The following is a 24,701-nucleotide window of genomic DNA, read 5'->3' on the forward strand; positions in this document are numbered from 1 at the left end:
CCCATGCAGCAGAATTTGAACGGCAACTGCTTGCTAAGTGTTTGAACTGTCACCGCAGCAGTCTGTGCTGTGAAGTCTCACCTTCTACCTGCTATGACTGAAGACACTACGATGCAGCCTTCCCTCTGCCCAGTCCCCACACGTGGAGGGCCATCCATCAAGTCCTACAGCAACAGGTAAGTGAGCTGTCACTTCCTATGGCTCCAGGACCTGCTGTACACTGTTTATCCGTGGTGTTGGGCAGGTATAAGACCATCTGGAAGGCACATTAGACCATGTGGCTAGGGACTAATATTAGGAACAGCCAGGAAAGTTTGTTACTGGCACAGTCACCGAGGTAAACTAGGAAACATCTGACAGCTTTCAAATGGAAACAAAAGGTGACAGACTGGGTCAAGGCACGGCAAGGACCCCTGTGGAATACAACTGGAGGTCTCTTGAGGCAGTGCTTCAGTTTCCACTGCCCTTCCACTGCCCTGCTGTTCACGTGACTTCCTCCCGTCACTCCCTGCAGACAGGGAAGATCTAGAATGGAGCTGCTTCAGGAGACTGCTAGGTTCCCTACACCTTTCCAAGGCTAGGGCAACAGCAGAAGTGAGTGGCTTCCCTGGTCTGGGAGCCAGGAACCTAATGTGAATAAAGACAGACTTGGGCTTGCATTGGTGTGTGAACTGTGCAGTAGCATCATCCTGCTGCAGCCGCAGCTGCTACAAATTCAGACAAGCTAGCAAAAGCCCCACACTCCTTCCACATGCCCCCTAGTTAATGGGATCATTTGGAGAAATGTCTCAGACACCTCATGACTTAGTCTCGGCACATAAAAACCTTCAAGGGCCCAGCTCTGTATGATTCTTTAAAAGGTGAGAAAGGTCCTCCTGCTTGGAAATACAGGCATTGTCTCTAGGTATCACCTGCAGCAGCTACAAGTGGGCAGGGAATTGGACCTGAGCATAGAGATGCACGCCTGCTGACGTCAGTCCTCTGGAAGCCCCGTGTGATGACGTCTGAGCTGCCTGAGTCATGGTGCGGCGGATGGAGCTGTGGAAACTTACAGTGTGTGCTCTCAGCTTTCAAGGGCAGCATAAGGAAAAGGCTACATGGTGCTTACACGTAGAGCCTGCAGGCCTGAGCGGCTCCTGCGGCATGTTGGACTGTGAGGACTGGCCCAGAGCCAAGAATTCTCAAATGAGACATGTTTCTCACAGTCAGCCTTATACTGGACTGACAGTGAGGGATCAAGGGATGTGAAGGACAAAGAACGGAGCAATTCCATACCAACCAATGAGTGAGGCCAGAACAAAACAAACCACACAGCATCAGTTAAAAAAGGATAAACAAATAGTATATTCAAGATAATTTTAATATTAATGTTTTTGGGAATTAGAAATATCACTCTTAAATGATGAAAATTACTAGTGAAGTAACTCCCCCATTTCAGAATTACATTATTTACATATATAATACAGGCTTGATTGCATTGAAAACAACAGTAATAAAATAAATGTTAACAGATAAAAAGGGCATCTTCACTCCAAGTTATGGAAGCTGGGAGTCCACTATCCCCATATTCAAAGTCATTTTCTATTAGCATTAAACTATTTTAAGTGCAAACAGTTTTTTTAAATCTATGATTGCAGCATCTGTCTTTCTGAGTTATGTATTTAAGTCAGAAGGTGAGAACTGTCTTCATGAGTGCATCCCAGGCTGTCTAGTGACTACCTAAAGTATAAAATAGATCAGTGCAAAACCAGAGCCAAGTGCTATTCATAACAGTTGAATTTAAGGTTTCTTGTCCAAGAAACATTTTACTTTACACTATGTATATATGTATATATATTATATATGGGATTTAATTACATTGAATTTTAGAGTAAAAAGCAAGAAAATTCCATTTCTCATTTTTTACTGCAGCCCCAACAGACTGATTTAAAAATGGAAGCAACTCTTTGGGTTAGCAGCTCCACACAGCCCTACAGGCTGCCGCTGCCTGCCGCCTGCATGTGGTTCCAGCGCAGCTCATGGCCCCGTTGTCGTCTGTCACTCCCTCGGTCCACACGTGTCCGGGGGAGCCTGGGAGCAGCAGTGCGGCTGCTACACTACAGTCCCACCTGGAGAACTGGCCTGGTTTGGGGATGACAACAAGCCCTGCGAACAAAGCAGTTTACATTAATCCAGCAAGACACGGGGGCAGCGCAGACAGCCCCGGCGCTCACCCTTTGCCAGCGTTTTTCACAGGCTTGTATGCCTGTCCAAGGGCGGGAAACCAGGGCTTTAACACACTCCCTGTCGTTTGTTCCACCTAGTTAATTCCTCTCAGAGCACTGTCCTGTGCCTGAAATGAGATTCTGTGCCCCAACACCAGCTAGCAGTTAGATAGAAGTGTCTATCGAGGACCATCAGAGCCTTTAGAAGGCATAGCTCAGATACGGCAGCTGCAGACAGGGTCACCAGCTCCACCTCTGGCTTGTCAGGTCAGACCAGGCCCTAAGCCAGGTGGGCTTCCAAGGACAGAGTCTAGTGGCACTTAAGGCATTTTCCTTTTCCCTTAGTTTAGCTGACCTCCAGTGAAGAGGCCCTACAGGTACATAAAAGGAGTTCAGGCCCTGGGGGGTGAGTCTTGCAGCTGCAATGGGTAAGACGAGCTCCCAGTGCCCTCATAATCCTCAGCACTGATTACTCTGCGGGCAATTATGGCAGAGCCTTGTGCTCATTTCTTAGGAATCTGAAGATTACAGTAGTGCAGCATTAGAACAAAAAAAAGGGGGGGGGGGTGGTTCCGTGGAAACAAACATCCTTTAGTCATCCCAAAGAATTATTTACTTGTTGAATATTATTTATAAATGACATTTAATGCTAAGTAAACACTACTGCTACATTTTCAAAGACTCAGTGCAGAAATGAGGCTGACAGTCATAAATGGGTCATCAGCTTCACCCCACACCTTGTTGGAGGGAGCTAGGAAACAGCTGGCCACTGCAAGCCATCTGACCTACAGTTTCTTACCTCAGAGTTGAAATCTATTGGTCTAGACAAAGCCAAGAACAGATGGAATATAACAACTGGCCCTGATCTGTGTCTGTAGGAGCTCTTATCCCCTCAGACCCTTGTTCAGACAGTGCACAAAGAGCCACGCCCCTCATACCTCCAGCAAACCCACCACGCCAGTGAGGGAAGGCAGATGCAAACAGGCCCAGGTCCACCCAAGCTGAGGTTAAGGACAGCAGCCACTTTAGTATGTGACCCGCCTTCTGTGCCTTGAGCAGCACTGCAGACAGAAGGTGGCCTGCCCTGTCTCTGGCCAGCCAATGGAAGAGTGATGCCAACCATATGGGAGATGCACGATTTTTAAATAGTTAATGACTTAGAAACCAGGGGAAATAAATTTTAACTGAATATATCCCAACTTATTACAGTACATAATCAAATAAAAACTCTCAAAGGCGAGTGTATAAGAGCCTTTGAAGTACACTGCTTGCGACAGTGCACATGTCAACTTGGTATTTGGTGGCCAAGTAATTCATGGTTGCTATGAGAGTCAACAAGAGCCTGACAATGAATGTGTCCACTCTGGTGGCCTCTGTGTCCTTTTCCTTGCAATTCTGTGGATGAGGAGTTTCCAAACATCACCAGGGCTCCAGGATTCTAGCTCCCACTGACATAGCTTTCACTGCATCCGTCTTGTCCTAGCCCAGAGTCAACACTTGCTCAAGGCCCCCATTGTCCACGGTATGCTCAGGAGTTCAGGGGAACCAGTCTTTTCTCTTCATCATGTGCACTATCCTGGCCACTAAGCCAAGGGGAGCACACTTAGGTCTCCTCAACCAGCGGATCACATCTACCTACCTTTCAACTCCTGTAATCTCACTCAAATGTCAGAGAATTGGGCTGTGCTCAGTGGGGGTTCACTTCTGCCATGTCAGCCCTGGCCATGAGTGGAGGCCAGGACCTCAGGGCCCTCCACCATAGACAGGAAGACTATTGCGAAGGTGAAATGAGAACCAGATAGATCTGGCCTCTAGTTCCCTGGCCCTGTGGTCACAGGCTCCTGAGTACACTGGCCTGCTGGGTCCCTAGAAGAATGTGTGAAGCCAGCACAGGCCACCAGAAACTGAAAACTGTAGAACAGGAAAGGGCCTTAGCGCAGGGTCAGACTGGGTTGCATCAGAGCCTGGTCAGCACCAGCACCCAGATCAAGACTTGCCTCGCTTTGTTGCTCACCATTAGAACAGTGACCTCAACATTGTTTACTCTTATGATGTGTCCTTGCAGAGTCTACAGTGGAGGCACTGGGTGTGGTGGTGTAGGCCTAATACTCCCGCACTTGGGAAGAAGAGGCAGGAGGATTAAGAGTTCAAGGTCACCTTCAGACACAAAGGAAATTTCAGGCCAGCCAGGGCTACAGGAGACCCTGTATGAAACTCCTGTTCCCCTAAAGAAAGAGAATGTAAAATATATCCTTTATGGGGTTGGGGGAGGTTGAGTTCCACTAAGCTACACCCCAGCCTATCACCATTAGTCCCTGCTGTAGTGTAAAGCCTGGGAGGTGGAAGGGGAAGCGGCCACGCCCCACTGAAGCAGGGCCAAAAAGGCAAAAGAGCCACTCTCATACCAAAACGTGGTGGTTCTACAGCCCTCCTCTGATTTCTCTGCTTGGGGACGGGTGAGTCAAGATCAGAGCTAGCACACAGGGAGAACTTGTGTGTGCCTGCTGGGTGTGTGCACCTGAGCCACTTAGCACTATGTACAGGCTTCACAAAACCGAGAAGGTCTCTCCAGCAGAGAACCTGAACAGTGTCCCCTAGTCCCAGGGATACGACGACTCTTGAGCCTGAGCTTTTCTGGTCTCACCAAATTTGCCAACATTGCTGGATATTTCATTTCAAAATTACACAACAAAATACTTCAGGTCTTGGTTTGGGTTAGATTCTAATTTACAATAATACAATGCTAATAGAATTAAGCCTTATTCCACCAGGACATACAATAAAAACAAACTGTTCCTTAGAAACCAGAACAACCAAAGAAGGAGTCCATTTTCCCGCCTGCCCTGGCGGATGTTGCTGAGGTGGATTATAACTGGTCGGATGCTGTACTATGCAAAGACGTGTCTTGGACTTCTGCTCTTTGCCCTGGGTGTGTTCCTCTTATCTATCTGGGCTTAAGAATCCATTATTCTATTCCACACACTCTACAGCAAAGACCAGAGAAAGCCTAGAAAGAAAGCACACTTCTGTATAATGTATATGAAAGAAATCAGCGTAACCAGACTCAATGTCGTGACTTACTGTCCCGGGACCCTGGGTCCTGCTGGGTTGTGGGCCTTGTTCACTAGCTAGCCCTGACCTACCCACTGAGAGGTCACACTGAAGGCGGCACAAAGGGGCTACACAGCCTGGTCTCTGATGACAAAAGGGAAACTAGTCAAACTCTTTACAGACATCCAGGGAAAGACAAAAAATGAAATGTGCAAGTAGCTGAAGGCTTCTTTGAGGTTGTACATTAAGCTGGCCCTCATTCTGTGACCCGCTGGGCCCTGGTTTGCCAGAGGAAATCTTCTCTGGCTCCTCCCCTTCAAGAGCTGCCCAGAGTCCACCAAAAAAGCAGAGGCTGATTTCAGAGGCACAGCTCCAAGACAGAGGCGCCGCTACAGAGCCTCTAACTACATCATGGCACCCACATCTACAGGTAGCCATACACTAAGGGACAACAACTCTTTTTCTCCAGGTATACAGTAGCTATGTCTTTAAAAAAAAATCAAATGGTATGGTTTTCTTTAAACAAAAAAGAAAATGTCATTAGCCTTTTTTAGGCCTTTAAGCTATTTAGTTTCTAAGAAAAAGCCCCCTTTGCTTCTCGTGTGTGTGTGTGTGTGTGTGTGTGTGTGTGTAGGGGTCACTTTGAGCTACAGGTTTGAACAGCTCTCCTGCTTGGCAGCACACAGTCAACACAATCTGCACGCAGAGGCAGGCGGTAAGGAAACACCCTGGAACTATCTGTGGGGGCTACGAGGCAGAGAGCACAGGACCAGCAGCAGCTTGGAGGAGAGGCAGATAAGCAAGAACCCAGTGTCTCAGGAAACAAGAGCTGACAGGTGAGTGGGAGCACCTTGGTCCAGCTCACTCTCACCATGTCACCCCGGCAGGGACCTGCGGGTTAAATTACCCATTTGTAATTCTTGCATGTAAGCATCTGGAGATGGAGGTGACTAGTGAAGTCTATTTACTGAGGGACAATATGCATGGCTGACCCGCCTGTCCCCAGTGCAGTGTCACCTGCTGCCTGCTCCTGTCGCTCCTGTTGCACTGGGTGATGGCTCTGGGTGATGACAAAAGCCGTTCCCCAGCCCAGAAGCCCAGCAGGGGTGAGGTGGGAGTGTGCTGAGAGGGAAGAGCTCCTACAGAGACCCACAGAGCCCTCAGCTCACTAGGCTGCCTAGGTGGCTGCAGAGGCCACTGGTGGCCTAGCTCCCTCCAGAGCTAACATTCACATTACACTGAACCCTTTTCAAAGAGAATCCCAGGGCCTGATCCAGACAAGCTCACACAGACCTGCGGCTCTGAAGCTCAGCGTCAGCGGTTCACACAGTCAGTAGGAAGAGATGGCTTCCATGGTTATTTGTTCTAGAAATGTTAACGAGGCTCTTAATTTTACAGCATTTAACAGCTTTCTTTTTTGGCTCACTGAGATTCTTTTTTGTAAAGCTTAGATGTGAAAATGACTTATTGAAAATTATCTACATTTACAATGCATTCACACGTTTATTCAATGTCAATATACAGAGGACAGCCCCCAGTACTGCAGAATGTCAAGTATGTGGTTAGTCTCTTCTCTGTGACAGTGACAAGCGAACAGCTAAAAACCAAAGCAATGAAACAGAAACACGGTTCTCAGGGTTAAGGGTATTCAAGCTTCAGTAGTTATTGCAACAGGAGGAGCTCGGTTCCTGGTGCTTCACAGCAGGAGGGCTCTTCAGGAAATGTATTCAAGTTGTGAAGAGATCAGATGAAAATGTAAGAAAGGAAATACATTTACCTTGAAGCTCACTGAAGATAAATACTCATACAACTTTACACAACGTCACCTAATAACAATCTTTAAAACCCAAGTACACAGAAGTTAAAATGCAGGACTTTCACACTTTTAACTCAAGAGTCAGAAATTGAGCCATGACACAAAGATAATGTACAGTTGCAGCATGAACGAAAAGTTCTGCGTCAGTGTGACATGCTCCACCAGAACAGCATGTTCTTACAGTTGAACCTGGGAGCTGAGTCTCAAGGTAACGGTTGAATACAAGTGCTTTTCCACAGAGAGCCGCAGGCTTCACTAATGCCACACTGCCGTCCTCTCCCTGGGCCACTGCACAGCACTTTGATGAGCACCTTTAACCTAAGCCAGCTCATGGTGGTCCAGTCAGCCCGAGCAGACAGCATGCTCTGGACAGAAACGGCCTGGTGGGTGTGGGGCTCCCCCATGCATCCCCGGATGTTCAGCCTTAGGAACCAAACAAACTCCAACCTTCAAGTTCAGGACCAGGCCTACATGGGAAAGTGCGTAGAGGCTCCATGGGTGAGGGAATGAGATGACAAACCTCAATGGTGCAACTGGCCCTGAACCAAGAGGCATAAGGGACCATGGACCCCTTCAGCCATGACTGACTGCCCACAGCATAGCATAGCCTGCATTCCAGCATCAGTCACTGGAAAGCCACCACCAAACTCTGGCCCCAGTTTTTTTATCAAGTGGTCAGATAGACTGGTGGTGGCATTGGGGTTTCCACAGGACCTTTTCTGGCCCTACATGTCTTGTGTCTTGTTCCTCCTCACACTTTGAGCTTGCTCAACAAAGAAGAAAATATCTCCCTCCAGCAAGAAGTGAGAGGACTGTACAGACAGGGACACACATTGTGCTAAGGCAGGCTCACTCATTTTAGCACAAATTCAATATGTTAAATTTATTAAAAATTCAGAATGTGGATATGGAGAAATGACCCTGGATGTTTTAAGACAAGCGCCAGAGGGGACATCCTGGGGTGGGATGTGTACACACCCTCACAGAAACTGCCAAGTTTTATAGCCCTTGTCACACCTGATTTCAGAATGTGGGCTTTTCTAAAAACATTCACTCTTCATCCTGACCTAAGCGGCTCTCAAAACACTACTAAACTCAATCAGCATTACAGACTATCTTAAAGCTCTTTACCCCTGGAGGTTGATCTGGAGGCCAGTTACTGGCCGCAGGTGTCACAGAATCTCTCAGGGACATTTGCTTTTCAAAGAAGGCACAACTTCCAAGCCTCTCAAAGGGCCAGGATGTGGCTCAGAAGTGCAGCAACCAGCATGGCAGAGGTTGAGTCCCTTGGCTCAATTCCCAGCACGGCCTGCACAGAAAGAGTAAAGCGGGACCAGGCTGGGGCTGATTCACCACAGCTACAGTGCAGCTGGCGTCTGCAGTGGGCGAGCAGGACAGACAGCAGGCTCTACCTGTACAGCGGGGCCCTCGCTGGGCAACACCATGGGGACTCGACTCCCTCTTCTTGTCAAAAGCTCTTTTATTCCGGGGTGGCTAGCTATCAGAGACATTCTTGTTCATGAAAATGTTCAACAGGGGCCTGGAAAAATGGCTCAGAGGTTAAGGGCCCTGGCTGCTCTTCCAGAGGACCCCTGAGTTCAATTCCCAGCAAGCACATAATGACTCATAACCATCTGTAATGAGATCTGGTGCCCTCTTCTGGCCTGCAGGCATACATGCAGACAGAACACTGTATACATAATAAATAAATAAATCTTTTTTAAAAAACTTATTTAAAAAAAGAGACTGCTCAACGGAGAAACAGGGAAGTTTTGATGAGGAAGCTCAAAGTTTGGTGAGAAAACTACAAACATGTCCAAATTTCTCAGGGTGACTACCGTGGAAGCAGGGTAGCCCTCCCTATGCATCATTCTTTGGAGATCAGAAACCATCATGACACAACCCCATGACACCCACCACCTCTGTCTGCAGGGCACCAGGAGGAAGGAGCCCCGCCCTCCAGCGCCCTCTTCTGGAGCTGCCGCACCTTTAGTTCTGGTCTTGGAGAACACCTTGCACTCTGTCCTCCTGCCTGCAGAACTGCTCTGCCGGCTGTCAAAGAAAGGGGGGCAGGAGTCAGTCAGGGGGGCAGAGTGGGCCTGGGGCAGCATTGCCCTGCATGCAGGGGCCAGCCTGGGCCAGATCATGCAGCTAAGACAGCCCCTCTACAACTGACCCTGGGCTCTTACCAGTCCCTGAACAGGGCAGGGAAGTCCAGGAGATTAAGAGACACAGCAGAGGGCCCCAAACAGGGTTTCCAGAACAGACATTAACGGATACTATACTTAGCAGCAGAAACTGGAAGAGACTGTGACCAAACCCCAAATCACAAACTGTGACATTATCATGGGGATGCAGAAAAGAATTCACAGGCCTCTATCAAGCAATACAGCTGAGGCCTGTTTTCATTCCCCCTTTAAAGGAAACAGTGTATCCACCTCTTGTTCTGCTCTCCCAATTCCCAACAGCAAGTGACTCTTCGGTCGCCCTCTCAGCGTCCCAGCAGATGGGGCTAGGCATGCTACCAGGGCAGATCCGTAAGTGCCCATTATCTGTGCTGGGTTCCCAAGCACACATGTGATGGTTCCCTTGCCAGCAGACAGCTTCACAACTGAGAGGTCAGCATATCGTCATTATAAATATTACTTACCTATGGTTGGTCACTCTATTTGGGCCAAACACAAAGTCCTGAATTTGGAAACTGCATACTCAATGCCTCAGAAGCATTTGAAAGTGAATTTCAGAAACTGCACATCGAGTGTTCATTTCTAACCTGCCCACCTGGCAGCCCGATTTGACCTCTGAAGTTCAGACAGTCTTCATGGCGGCGGTCTTTGCTCCCTCAGATCAGTTAACCCTAAGAACTAAGGAGTATATTCCCACGGCAGATTGAACATGAGCATCTGCTCAGGGACACAAAAATGTCTTGGCATACAGGTGAGATATCCTGGAAGCTGCCATCATCTCATGGGCATCGTCATCATGACAATCTCAGAGGCTACCACATTAAACAGAAACCTCCTTCATCAAGGAGGAACAGGACAGGGATGGGGGCACTGGTCCAGCCATGAACAAGGAGGAGCATGGGAAAGGGCCTGGGTCTGGTCTGGCTTTCTGGAGAGAGAAGCCAGGTGGACAGCTGCTGTCTATCAGAGTCTCAACACTGCGGACATGAAAGCTGCCAGATCTTTGCTACTGTGTCATATCTACTACTCAGGGCAATACAAATGGTCACTACTGCTTTAGTTAATGACAAAGGGGTACCAGACAGAAATAATCCTAAATATTCCAAATAAATTAACAAATAAAGTAACTATCATTCTGACACAAAATACCCAGCTCAAAGAACTGGAAAATCTCCAGTAAACCTGTAAAAACTAGAGATTAAAAGAAATTCTTGAACAGCTGAGCAGGACCTAAGGAGCTAGAAGCAAGCTGCAATCTCCACTACTTTCCTGCTGCAGGGGCAAGCCACACAGCACTGCTCCTGAGGGGACACAGGACACAGGGCTCCAGGGTAGGATCTGAGTCCTGCACCAGCACCTGTCTCCAAGAGTCCTCTTGGACTCACAGCTACCATTCAAGAACACGAAGTGGGTGGGCGTGCCTTGTGCTTTCCCTGTGGGGGAACTGACCCCCCTCCCCAATGCCATGTCAAAAGGTATCTTGCAGCCTGGACAACCTAACAGTCCACACAAAGCAGAACTGAGAAGCCTGCCCTTGACTTCTAGCCACACCTTCCTGACCCTAAAATAAAGCTCCCCCCAACAAAACAGACAACACCTCCTTTTCCCTGTTGGGAAAAACACAAGCTTGCACATCTAACACACAAGTCTCAGCTGATGCGGCTGGTGTCCTTGGCCCAGCATCCTCACTCCAGGCTCTAGACATGTGGGGAGTTTAGGGCACAATTGCAATCAGAGTTCTACAAACTGCTTCTTTGAAAAACGATGTTTATTAAACAATTTTAATTGTCATAAAATGACTAAAATGGGTTTTAAAAATTAAGGCTCTTTTCTTTCTGTGGATTGCCAGACAATGTAAAAATAATATCAATCAACCCTGATGAACGCTTTGTTCCTAAGTTAAATTTCATAGATTCCTAAACATTTTATGATTTAAGATAAAAAGTTGGACCATAAGTGATAATTAATGGCCATCTGTACTGAACATACACTGACCAGGTGCACAACAATCTAGTTGAGGAGTTACGCAGAAATATCCCAGTTAAAGCATAAATTTCGACGTTAGCATTTTAATGTCATTATTTCTCCACACTGTCATGATTTCCCTATAACCGGAATAGTCTGATACAGGAATGCTAACTTTGGGACTCTATATACCCAGAGGGATGACTGGCTTGGCTGGCAATTAGTCTGATTATATATTTTTCAATGCTCTAAGGTGGATTATCAAATGATTCAGAATTACATGGCATGCAGTATCCAAAATTATGGCTCTGATGCATTTAGATTTACATTAAGAAGTGTCATTCACATTCATTGTACATCCCACCCCTCCCACAAGAAAAAAAATCACTACCTAGTCAAGTTCTAGATCTGGTGCAGCATTAAGGATTAAAACTTACCACTTTACCAGGCCTTGCCCATGTGCAAATAAATCCCTCCTGACAAGCAGTGACTATACAGTCTTCAAGAAAAACCAATACAGTCAGTCTTTCATGAGCTATCTTTTTACAGATCAGCGGCTCTAACAAAGGAACATCTTCCATCCGAGGACACAGGGATGTTCCCAGAGTTTTAGCTGGGTCCGTTTTGGCTTTAGTAACTAGATTCAGTTTGTCACTGCTCTTGCTGGAAATGTGTCCCATACTATGATTTCGTTTATGGTCTTTTTCATGGTGTCTCTCCTTCCGGTCGTGCAGCGACAGAGTTGCAAACTTGCTGACCCCAGAGGCAATGGCCCCGTCCATGACGCTGCTTTTGCTACCAGCATTGGAGACTGCTGAATGTGGAAGGCTATTGGACCGTGGCAATGGAGGGGGCACAGAGTTTCCAGGTGTAGTGACACTGTTCCCATTGCTTCCAGCAGGTGGACTTGTGGCATTCATGACATTTGTATGTGTCCTTGCTCTTGAGAGGGGTTGGTGAGGGAAAAGGATGTCTTCTGTAAGGTCCCATAAACACAGTTGTGTATCCTGACCCACTGAACCAAACCGATAGGTAACACTTACAGGGCGGCTGTCTGTAGAGTTCCGTTTGGACAGCCTAGACTGTGTACTGTTCGCTCGATCTCTGCCAAAATGAAGAAGGTCCTGGAAGTCCTCGTCACTGCCACTAAACTCCATAGGGTCACTTTCTTCTACGCTAGTAGTATAGGGATCAAATGCTACAACACTGACCCAGGATTTGTGCCCATGGCCTCTAGCTATTACTCGGCAGTCTAGAAAAGACCAGACTGTCACCAAGTCGTCCTCGCCACCTGTCACAATGTACTTGCCATCTGGGCTCCAGCACACACAAAGCAAGCCCCCAAAGTAGCTTTTCATTGTACCGTGCAGCTCCACTGAGTCAAAGTTGAACACACGCAGAAACCCGTCCTGGCTCACACATGCTAAGAACTTGCCATCTGGGGAGAAAGCAAACTCGTTGAGGGCCCCCTCGCCCACCGTCCACTTAAGGAGAGGGTTCCTCGTGGATTTGCTCTTGCAAGTGTGCACGGCAAAGCTCTCTCCCTGCTTCAGAAGCTGGTAGTGGGGGGCTGTGGTGCCACAAGTGTGCTCCACATTATATAAGTACATGTTCCCACTTGAATGGGCTACTAGGAAAAGGCTTTCCGAACCAGGAACCCATTTGACACAGGTTACGCGTGACTTGTCTATTAGTCTCTGTGAAGACAAAGGAGAACAAGTTATCACAATGGAGAAGTTAAGGTCTAATTTCCAGAAAAAAAAACAAACAAAAACAAAAAAACAAAAAAAAGCTTGTCTGCTTCTCGGCAAGAAGGAAAGAGTCCATTCAGGCACTCCATATTTATCCTGTGTCAGCCAAGCCAGGGACGAGCATGTGGACCATTCTAGAATTGCAATTGGGTGTCAGGACCCTGTCTTTTACTGAGGGTATCAATCACTGGATAAATATCTGCTGAGGGCCTATTCTGTGCCAGGCCACAGGCACACTGGTGTGGGACAGCCTTTGGCCCTTACAGTAGAAATAACTGAATGTTTCACTACAGCTACATCCCCTCTATAAGGACTCAAAGGACAAGTTTCTGTCCTCATAGTTTTCTTTGCCTTTGTCACTTCAGGCCATGGGCTAACGACATTGGTCCCTTCTGTGGCTGCTCCAGGACAGGGAATCATCTGCAGCCTGTGACCAGCAGAACACAGGACTTGAAAACACATTTCCTGGACAGGATACAGCCTGGACTCACTGTGTCTTTACTCACTCCATAGGCTGGCCTGTGAGTATGTTAACCCACATCTCCCAGATTCTCTCTGAAGATGGAGGTTGGCTTGGGAGCCTGTGCTCCACCACTGTCAATCTATTTCATGCTCATCTCTGGTCCACTGACCTAGTTGCCCTCTTTAAATGCATGTATACAATGTCTAAATTTTAAAACCAAACAAACAAAAGCAGACACAAATGCCACTCAGATGTACAGAAGGGATACCCTTCTCTGTGCAGACCCTGCTATAGGACTCATCAGAGCACATACCCTCCAAAGGCTACAGAGCTCACCAGAAGTTCCCAATCCTGCCCTGCAACTCCCTGGAATACCTGCCAGGTATTCTCTGTTACTTCTTTACTCTTTACTGGGACAGTCCCAAGGGCTTAAGGGCTACCATTTTACCTAATTGGTTGGGGTTCCCCAACAAGAATCTCAGAAAGTCATCAGGGCACACTAGTATGGACCTGAGCTACAACCATCTGCCTAATTGGTTTGGTGACCATGTATCAGCAATGTGTGTTATTTCTTTTACAGAAGAGGACAGAAATGAAATAATGTGACTTTTAAAAGAATGGAAGCTGGGGTGCAATGTGCATGAGGATCTGGGTTTTCATATACAGCACTAGGTACAATAGTAATAATAAATAACAGGACAGAAAAGAAATTGAATCATGTGAGCTCACTGCATAAGTAAGACCTCAGAGGGAATGGGCTGTAACAAATGACTGCTCAGAAAAACAGGAGCCGGAGTGCCCATAGTATGAGGCCTGGAGTTACAGGTTCTCGAGTCTGAGCAAGGAGCATGAGCTATTAGTGCTTCCTGGCACAGAACAGCATGACAGGCATCTTAGCCAATAAGTTCTGCCCTTGATAACACAGTCAATGTTTTCATTTCCTGCTTGGTGACCTGCCTATCAATGGCACCTGCCTTATGTTAATGTCAGCTGCCTAAACACCCAGCACTGTTCTGCAGGATTTCCGTTAGACTATTTCATAATGTCATAAATTATGAGATTTCTTAACAAGTGGTCAGATAATCTTCATAGCTAGATCATAGCCTATGGGAGAAGAGGGTGTTAGGAGGGTGCAGAAATTAAGATCCAGCTACATGACCTTGAAGGTTCACTGCTAACTCTGTCCATGAGGCCAGGTTGCTCCACACTCACTCACTCTGAGTCCAGGGCCATGACTATGCCAGGTGGGTTTGCACATGTAACTTGGATTTAAAGTCAGACAACTGTCCTGACCCTAGCCTGGTTTTCTCCAATCACTATTACTCCATTCATGTGGAAAATTTAAAACTTCTCACAGTATGACTAGGTGTAAATTTTTACCTACAAACTTAAAAAAAGTACAACAGAAAAATTCCACTGGAACTCAGAAAGTATAATTCTGGTAAGAAAGGAAGTGCTGTTATGTGACGGGGAGGTGCAGACAGCAGTGAGCAGATGCAGTGCAGAGTGATGGGGAGGTGCAGACAGTGGTGAGCAGATGCAGTGCAGAGTGATAGGGAGGTGCAGACAGTGGTGAGCAGATGCAGTGCAGAGTGATGGGGAGGTGCAGACAGTGGTGAGCAGATGCAGTGCAGAGTGATGGGGAGGCAGAAGCGGTGAGCAGATGCAGTGCAGAGTGATGGGGAGGCAGAAGCGGTGAGCAGATGCAGTGCAGAAAGTTTTACTCACTAAAATGTGCACTCCAACCACCTTAGGCCAATCTGTGGATGTAGCTGACAGAGAAAACCTCTAATAACCCACTGTATGCAGACCTTACTGTTGTCCCTGGGGACTGGGCACACCAGTGTGAGCAATGACAGACCAAATCCAAGAAAGCACATCTGAGTCAGGGGCACGGCATAGCAGGAGGACAAGCCTCACTTCTGACCTGAAGATCTATTTCTGGGTGCCAGGTGTTGGCAAGAGGCTTTCCATCCACTCCCTCATGCTCCACTCCACAAGCCTGAGCACTCATAATTCTACATGACTACAAGCAGAAAGTCTCACTTGGACTCCTTTCCTGCACTCAGGACCTGCTGCCCCAGTCACTGGGATTAGCTCATCTACCCAGAATGCTTGCTTACACAACTGCCAAATAGGGCACAAATGTATTAACTCTCACCTCTGTTTCCCTTTCAATGATGCAACCTGTGCATCCCATTCTTCTCTGGAATTACAAAGCACTCAATCACAAGCCCCCTGCTGGTCAGTATTGATGTAGTGTGAACGACCTTGAGCCAGGGCAGTTTTCACAAGTGTGAGCAGTATGTACAGATAAAGGGGTGTAAGCCTTACAAGCTTTCTAGAGGTGTGGCCAGATTGCTTCCCATGGAGACTGTAACAATTTATGCTCCCACCAGTGCCTATTTTCCCTATCAGAAGGTATGGCCTATGAAGAGACAGAAAAGTTCAGAGGTCTTCACACTTGTCTGAAGTCACGTCCATTCACTCAGTCAACACTGAATGCATACCACATGTCAGACATTTATTTATATGGCATCGATTAAATCCCTTTCTACATGGCAGATGTAGTGAGGTAAATGCTGTGCAGAAAAAAAAATATCCAGAAAGGAAAACAAGGTGCTGGGAATGGCATGTCTTGGCAGTTTCAGTCTAAGAGGACAGCTAAGAAAAGCCCCTTAATATGTGAGAGTTAGCTGGGCACAAAGTGAGACCAGCACACAGTGTGCTGGGGAGACACAGGAGTAGCTGAGGGAACAGACGCAGAGCTCCAGACCCTGTAGAAGTAGCAGTGTGCCACTGAGAGCGGCTGCAAAATGGGTAGCTGTCTCCTGTCCTGAAGACCTGAAGGTCTGAGGACCAGCCTGCCATGCCCACTAACAAAGTTACCCTGCAACAGAGTGCCAGCCTAGCACGGACCGCACAGCAAGTGGGAAATACAACTCCTTGACCAGCGGTTACCTGACTTCAATTGTTCTAGGTTGTTACTAATTTTGAATGTAATAGAGAAAGAACAAAAGTGTCCTACATCTATCTTTCAAATAAAGAAACATAAACATTTGGAACATTTTACTCAATAAATATAAGAATAAAAATTACATAGAAAGGTGGGCATCGTGGCTAGGCAGCATAGGGTGCATCAGGGAAGCTAGGAGGATATGGCAAGACTGTCTCAAAAACTATTTTTTTTAACACAGCCCAGTCTCTACACCAAAAAGGTTACATTTTTATTTTAGAAAACGTCTGATTTAAAAAATAAAACAAAAAACAATGAAACAAAAAACCCAATAGAGTCATTTTAGGAACCAGTGTAGGTGGCGGATTCCTTTGTTGCTTTTGAGTTCTCACTGGAGCAGACTCTCATCTAATGAGCAAGATACCCTACAAAGTCCTATTCCTCCAAGTTGTACTGCATGTGGGTAGGGGTGGGTGGGGGTGAGGCAGGAGCGAAAGGGGGACTAGGAAAGGCTGGGGCAGCTGGAACACGACTGTGAACTGAGACACAGGGCTGTGAGGTCCTAGGATAGGGCCAGGCTGTAGAGGCCATATACTGTCCCTTCCATGTGGCTCGCCTCAAGGGAGATGTGTTATAAATGTAGAATACACACTGGATTCTGCGGGTGTGGTATAGAAAAAGATTGTCAAAGATCTCATTCCTAGTTTTAATATCGTATAATGAAATATCTGACTGTATGAGATAAAATACAGTGTATTCTTAAAATTAATTTCACCCGATTTCCATCCTTTGAAAATGTGAGTGTACACCTGCAGCTCACTCTGCATTGTCCTTGACAGTGCTACTTCAGGCACGGGGCACCACAGGCTCTAGAACAGGAGGAATTCCTAGCAGAAAGAACAGAAGGTCAAATGCAGACGAGGTCAGGAGGTCACTGGTCTCCAACCTAGTCAGTGGTAATGTCAGGTGCATCTGTTGACAGTGAGTGTGAGTGGGAACAATGAGAGGGGTATAAAGTTCATAAAGACCCTTAAGTTCAGCCCCAGAGACAGCTGAGGTCAGTCTGTAGCAAGTGAAAATGAGTAGAAAAGTCAAGCGAATGGAGAGCTACAAACCTGTGACATCCTGGGATCTCTGAGGAAGATGGTTCAGCAAGGTAGAGTGTAGAATTCTGGAAAAATCCACCCAGAGGGAGCACAGCAAGGCCATTCTGTCATACTCACTATGGTGACCACAGAGCTCTCCATGGAAGAGCCAGCTTCCAAAAGACTCAGAGCCCATTTCTAATACCACTTTTGAGACAATAACAAAACCCAACCAAACTCCTGGCCAAAGCACAACAGAACACTGCGGTGTTTAGGTCAAGGGTCAGAGGTAGAGCCGCAGACTCAGAAGTTTGTATGGACCCTTGGAGCACTGAGCCAGAGCTCAGCCCTCTTCTAATACAGAGAGTAACTCAAGGAGAAACCGCACTATATAAGAAAAGGGCATCATGTCCACTGCAGTAGTAGGGGTCTCCAGACCCCCCAGACTAGTTAGAAGGGAAAAGGAAAGAAATCTGCAGCCACATCCAAGTGTCCATGACAAATAAATCTGAACTGAAGCTTTCTGAGGCATTTCATTTTTATTTTTCTTACTTCTACCAGCATGACAAGCAAAAACAAAAAAACAAAAACAAAAAAAACCAACTTGGGGGTGGGTATGCATTTTACAGTACAGATATTAGCTGTAATATAAACATAACAATTGTTAGAAAGCTACAGTATAAGAACAGTTTTTTTAAAAAGGCAACATAAAGATAATTGGAGAGGGCTGAAGCTCTCCCACAGAAGTAAAGAAATGGGTATTTCAAAACCACCAAGAAAGGATTAGATGTCATTTTTACCAAAGTTAAAACTTTAAGAAGTAGATAATTGTTGTTCATTTCTTTCCATCAGTTAAAAAAAAAGCAGCAAAACCAAAACTGATATAATGCACAACCATGTCATCTCCATACTCCACCACTGGCCCACCTCCAAACTTTGTTTCTTTAAAGATTTATCTTTATTTTTATTAAGTGTATGTATGTATCTCTCTGAGGGTACCCTAGAAGCCAAATTTGGGCCTTCTACAAGAGCAACAAGTGCTGTTAGCCACTAAGCCATCTCTCCAGTCCCAACATTTTAAAAGAAATAAAAAAGTTTGCATGTGTGCGCATGCTCACAAATGGCGGGTCAAAGGACAACTTGTGAGAACAGGTTCTCTCCTTCCACCATGTGGGTCTCAGGCTTGGTGGCAAGGGCCTTTACCAGCTCCGCCATCTCCAAAACCTAGTGGTTTCAGTCCTCAACTCATAGTAGCTATAGTTACCTGCATAATATCTCCATAAGACCGGATTCATTAACACCTGTCTCAAGGAAGAGGGAAAGGCTCATGGCGCCCTAGCCAGCTCTGTGAATTTCTATGCATTAAGCAGCTAGTAGGGGAAGGAAAGACATTGTCTTCAGTAGTCCAGCCACTGGCAAGATGTCCATGTTCTCCTAAGCCATCCTAATGAAACTCACTAGGAAGTACAAAGGGATGAGCAAGTGTGCAAAGGACAACAGAGAGAAAAAGGGTGAATATATCAAAATACATAAGGAAGTGTCACGATGACACAGCTGGAGTGAGGATAAGCAGTTAAGAGCACTTCTTTCCCATGGCCTCTCCCGGCACCCACACCTGGAGGCTCACAACCACCTATAACTTCAGCTCTAGGGGAATTTGATACTTGCTTTGACCTCCAATAGCACCTGCATACACATGCACATACATGCACACAGACACATGAAAATAAACCTTTAAAAAGAAAACGCCATAATAAACCCATTATTAAGTATTATTAATATATGAAGAAAAAAAACCAACCCACTTTCAAGCTGGGTGGTGGTGGCACACGCCTTTAATCCCAGTCCTGGCAAAGCAGAGGCAGGTGGATCTCTGAGTTTGAGGTCTGCAGGACACCCTGTTTACAGAGTCAGTTCCAGGACAGCCAGAGAAACCTTGTTTCAAAAACAAAACAAACAAACAAAACCACTTTCAAAATTCCTTGAAGTTACTATTCTGTAACTTTTACAAAGAAAGGTTTTGATTATTATAATATAGCAAGTGGTTCTTGTCCCTTTGTAACATTTTCTCCCCAAATAGATGATCAGTAGTTACAAAAACAAACTCTTGGGTGCTCCAGCAAGTCCAAATCATTGACTACAAGTCAAGGTGGCTCTCATTTCAAAGGCAGACTCTACCATCTTGATGCACTGTGTGGCAAGCACATACAGGAAGCAACAAACAGAAACCTCAAAATCCACTTTGAGAGACTAGAAAAGGCAGAGACAGGAGGGAGCTGAGGACTTCACTTCCCAGAAGACTCTAGAAGGACTAGGTATTTTTCCTTCCATCTGGTCAGGAGCAGGCAGAACTGCAAAAGTCTCTATAGTGTCTGGGGACAGGTCCAAGACACGGAACAAGAACAGAGCTCTCCTCTGTTCACAGACCTGGAGTGACCAAGGGCAAACTCAAGGTCAGTGTAAATCTAGTGAAATGTGTGAATCCTTCAATTCCTGCCCCATTTAGGATGGACGGACAGATGGAGGGAGGGAGAGAGAGAGGAAGGAAGGGAAACAGACTATGATGGTTAGCCGTAATCACTAGGTGATGTTTTCTTGGCTTTTCTGTTCTCTATTTTCCAATTTTTCTATATACACAAGCACTTAAATTTCTCAGTTTCAATTTGCAGGCCAAAAAAAAAAATCACCTTTAAAAATATACTTGCTTCCAGATATAAAATTTTCATCTCTTTTTATCTACATCACATGTGAAGAACTTACAATTCCATTTTCTTCATACATCTGAGTTTCATATACCAGCACCAGACATTAGAAACGGGGCATGCAAGTGTGTGCACATGAATGGATGGAGCAGGTGGGTGAGCATAGGGAACTAGTGAGGAAGACAGAAAGAGACCACTTGGCTTTGACAGGCAAAGTGAATTTCTGCCCTGCAAAATTAGAAAAATAAATTTAAAAATAAAAAATAAAAAAGGTTTATCTTTCAAAACTGTGTCTAGCCTCCCAAGAAAGTCTTCTCCCCCAATCCCACCCACTAGTAAGAAGCCTTGACATCTCCCTGCTCTGAGGACTGCTCAACACTGGACCAGCACTTATGCGCTTTCTTCACTACTTAGCCCTGTTACCTCTCCACAAGCAGCTATGCAGGTACTGTTCTTGCCATTCGCCAGCTGAAGGGAGGTAAGGTACAGACACACAGCAAGCAAATGGAGTGCTCTTCTGAACCCTAGTCTGTTCGAAGTCTGTGTTCTTGGTGCTACTGAATTGTGTTGGTTTTGGGCCATTAACTGGCTGTTTGATGTTCTGCAGAATGGAATGAGAGGGCCACAGTCTTGGAGTACAGTCAGCTCAGTCTCAGGCATTCTTTTGTTCTTAGCACTCTCCCCATAGACCCTTGCTTAGGATCTCAAAGTTGTGATTACAAACTGGTAACTCAAATTTTTATCCCTCCTTAAAATTTCTATTACATCCATCCATCCATCTGTTCATCCATCCAGTGTGTGTATGTGTAGAAGGGATGGAACTCAAAGTCATCCAGCTTGGCAGCTGTACCTGCACTTTCTGAGTCATCCTGCCCATATGTCCTGCCCTTCAGATGCACACCTGCAAGCATCTGTGGATCTTTGAAATGAACCAAATACAAGATGCAGCCTCTATCTTTCCCTCCATTACTGAGCCCTGCCCCTTTTTCAGTCTCACACAATGCAGTAGCAGCCAGCACCTTCAGACTTGTTACTATCTCCCTCCACAGTAAGTTCCCTGAACACCAACCTGGGGGCTGCAGAGTAAGCTCAGAAGTTATGTGCCCCCACTGCTCATGTCAGGCAGCTCACAACTGCCTCTAACTCATCTCCAGGGAGTTTGAAGCCCTCTCCTGGACTCATGAGGCACTGTACTCATGTGCGCAGAGAAAAGACACACACAAATAAAAAAATTAAAAAATAAAAAAAAAACTTTACAAACACCTCATGACAATCTGACTGTGCTTGTTCTCTCCTTAGGATCCTACCACCCAGGCTTCCTAAAGCGACTCTGCCTGGATCAGGCCCTCCATCCTCATTCCTCACCTCACACTGTCCTACCTAGAAGCTGTCCTCTGGGTTTGTTCCCCCCCTCCCTCTCTCTCTTGCTCATGACAAGGTTTCTCTATGTTGCCTTGGCTGTCCTGGAACTTGCTCTCTACACCAAGATGGCCTCGAACTCAGAGAATGATCTGTCTTTGCCTCCTGTCTAGCCCTTCCTTTGGTGGCCTCCTCCTAGGAGGTTCAGCTCGGAGCACACCACTTCCTCTAAGAGAGCTTCTCACCTGTCAGTTTAAAGCAGTCTGCATTCTCCTCCCACACCACAGTGGGTCGCCATCTTGGCTTCGAGTATGTGTGGGTGCTGTTTATAGCCCTCTCTAAAGGGTGACATGGGGCAGGTTTGTCTGCTGCACACACTGCCCCTCAGGTGCTCATGGTATGCTGAACAAGTAAAGAACTGCCAAGTCTAGTTCAAGCCCCCAGTCCTCACCTCACACTCACTAGCGCCTTCCCAATGGTCGTGCTACTTTCATGGTCTCTTCCTTCACTCCAACCTACCTTCTAAAATTGACAAGAGTTCTAAAAAACATATTTGATCCCTGACTAAAAGCCTAAAGTTCCCCTACAGTCTCCATGTTAAGTCCAAGTTTTTTCACATGACAGGAATAATTTGATTTTAACTCCTCTTTCTGGTAATGACTTCTGCTACTACCACCAACTCCACCCAGTGACTTGATTAGGTTGTCACTTGATGTTCCAGAAAATGCCAAAATGTTTTCTTTCCAACGTTTTTGTTCTGGTTTGTTTGTCTGTTTGTTTTTAAACAGGGTCTTGTTCTGCAGCCCAAGCTGGCTTCCCCCGTGCTGGGATTCCTGGCATGCAACACCATGCCTAATTCCTTTTCTTCTGAAGAGCATCCTTGTCTTCATCCTACCCTTACAAGTGCCCTCAAGCTCCAGACCAGTGCTGTGCTCTGCAGGTACTTCTCAGACCCTTTCACTAAGTTTCTCCAAATCTTTTTCTATTGATACAGGATCTCTGTGAAGTCCAGACTGGCTTTAAATTAGTGATCCGACCTCAGCCTCTCAGTGAGCCACCCCGTTTCCAGATAAATCTGACTTTTAAGAAAAATTTAAAATACCAGTGGTGGGTGGAAGGGAGTCAGATATATGCCTATGTGGCTAAGAGCCTGCAAAGGATCAGTTCAACTCCCAGCAACTACGTGCTGGCTAATAATGGTTTGTAACTTCAGTTCCAGGGGTCTGATACCCTCTTCTAGCCTCCTTGGTACTATGAATGTGGTATGCAGACATGTATGTAATCAAAACACCAATATATATAAAATAAATAAATACATAAATAAATGAATCTATAAACTTTTTTATTTGACATATTAAAGAATACACATGTTGGGTATACTGGTACACACCCTTGATCCCAGCACTTGGAAAGGAGGACAGATGGATCTTTATGAGTTCATTAGCCTGGTCTATATAGCGAGCTCTAGGCCAGTTTGATTTACATGAGATTCTGTCTCAAAACAACCAAAAACACAAGAAACATGTATCCCATCAGTACTTCATTGATGAGTCCATTCCTGGACTCTACCTGTCAATCCTTCTGAGTTGCTAAGAAGGCAAGGTCAAACTGGCAACCACACCCGGTGGGGCTTACAAGCCTACAACCAGGAAGGTTCTGGAATTAATTTCTGGTTCCAGCAATATCACGATAACTCTATGAACTTGCTGATATGGACTTAACATTTCTTTGCAGATTTCTTCACCCTCCTATGCACAAGTAACAGGAAACTCTAAATCTCACACCAATGCTGAGTATAGCACAAGGACATCTTTTTACAACATCTCTGGCACTCTGAGAAGTGCAGCCTTTGTGCTTGGGAGAAATGGATTCACACCACCAAAGACTTGTGAAGGGCATTTGGTTTCAATCTCGAGCTCCAAATGCCAACCTGGCATTAAAGCTTGCACAGTACTCACATTCCGAACAGCCACTTCAGCTGCAATCAGAGAGTAGGCAAGAACTTGTGCTTACATCATGAAGAGGGAGGATCTGCTTTCTATCCTGTAGCTCCATCACCAGGACAGAAGGGGTCTGGTCATCAGAGTCATGTGGACTCTAACTCCCCCACCCTCCCCCAACACAACACACAAACCTTTCTTGTTCTCTAAGTGGCATTCTGTGCCATCCTCTGTCAGAACTGCCTTTGGGTCTTGTTTACCAACAGCTTGGCACGGGGTTCAATCCATTCCCAGTCCATCACACGCTCTTCTACCCAAACACAAGCAAAACCCCCAAATGATTCCAACTGCAGTTTCTGTTAACAATGCAGAAGAGTAACTTTGGGTCATCTTTCCCAGTCCTCATCAATATAGACAGACAGACAGACAGACAGATAAAATCAATTACTTACAAATCACTTCTTCTGATGGCATTACTAAAACATCTGGGTAAATAGATACTTTCCTGATTCAGATTTTTAAAGGAAATAGAGTCAAATAGCTTTTCTCTTCAGCTGTCAATGTAGAGGACAAGTTTATTCCTAGTAAACTCAAAGGACCCAGGATGGTACTGAACACACAGACAGCAAATGCCATAAGGACTACAAAGAATCAGAACTGTGGCTGTTTTGTGTGAGTTTGGGGCTATTCTTCTCCCTTCCCAAAACCACTTCCTACATTAGACATGAGAGCACGCTGCTCCATGCACATGATACTAAAACCGAGCAGCAGGACAAACCACTCATCCTTCTGACATGAAGCCACCTTCACATAACAATTCATAAAAGGCTGAGTAACAAGGTGGAGATTAGAATCCAGAGAGTCTACCTCATCAAGTGTACTTCACCTCCGCCATGTTCTAGGAAAGTCACACTCAAACAGGAGAGAAAGACTATCAAATATGTGGTAATACTTGGAGCTGAAAATCTACTATAATGGCTTGAATAAGTACAATCTATTTGACAACTTCTGTCTGGTGTGTGTGTGTGTGTGTGTGTGTGTATAACTGGATACAAAGTACACACCTTTAATCCCTGCAGTTCTGTAGAAGCAGAGGGATCTCTGTGAGTTCCAGGTCAGCCTGGTCTACAGAGTGAGTTCCAGGACAGCCAGGACTACACAATAAGACCCCTGCCTCAAAACAAAACAAAACAAAACAAAACAAAAATCGCACCTCAAGTTAT

General features: G+C 46.0%; 1 protein-coding gene across 9 annotated transcripts in view; it reads right to left on the reverse strand.

The window, feature by feature from the left end:
* Window positions 1-1,342: 1,342 nt before the first annotated feature.
* The window catches only part of Wdr20 (WD repeat domain 20), a 66,777-nt gene continuing 43,418 nt past the window's right edge, over window positions 1,343-24,701 (reverse strand). For 5 of the 9 annotated variants that reach the window (XM_048431311.3, XM_048431308.3, XM_048431313.3 and 2 more), the window contains 3 exons: window positions 11,660-12,919; window positions 9,059-9,123; window positions 1,343-2,145 (listed from right to left, as the gene is read on the reverse strand). In XM_048431311.3, the coding sequence (XP_048287268.1) occupies window positions 9,061-9,123; window positions 11,660-12,919 (1,323 nt within the window). In that variant the 3' untranslated portion in view covers window positions 1,343-2,145; window positions 9,059-9,060. The other 4 variants (XM_048431312.3, XM_048431309.3, XM_048431315.3 and 1 more) reach the window with 3 other exon arrangements.

The sequence above is a fragment of the Myodes glareolus genome, chromosome 11 (genome assembly GCF_982192425.1).
Source record: "Myodes glareolus chromosome 11, mMyoGla1.1, whole genome shotgun sequence".
NCBI classification, from domain to species: Eukaryota; Metazoa; Chordata; class Mammalia; order Rodentia; family Cricetidae; genus Myodes; species Myodes glareolus.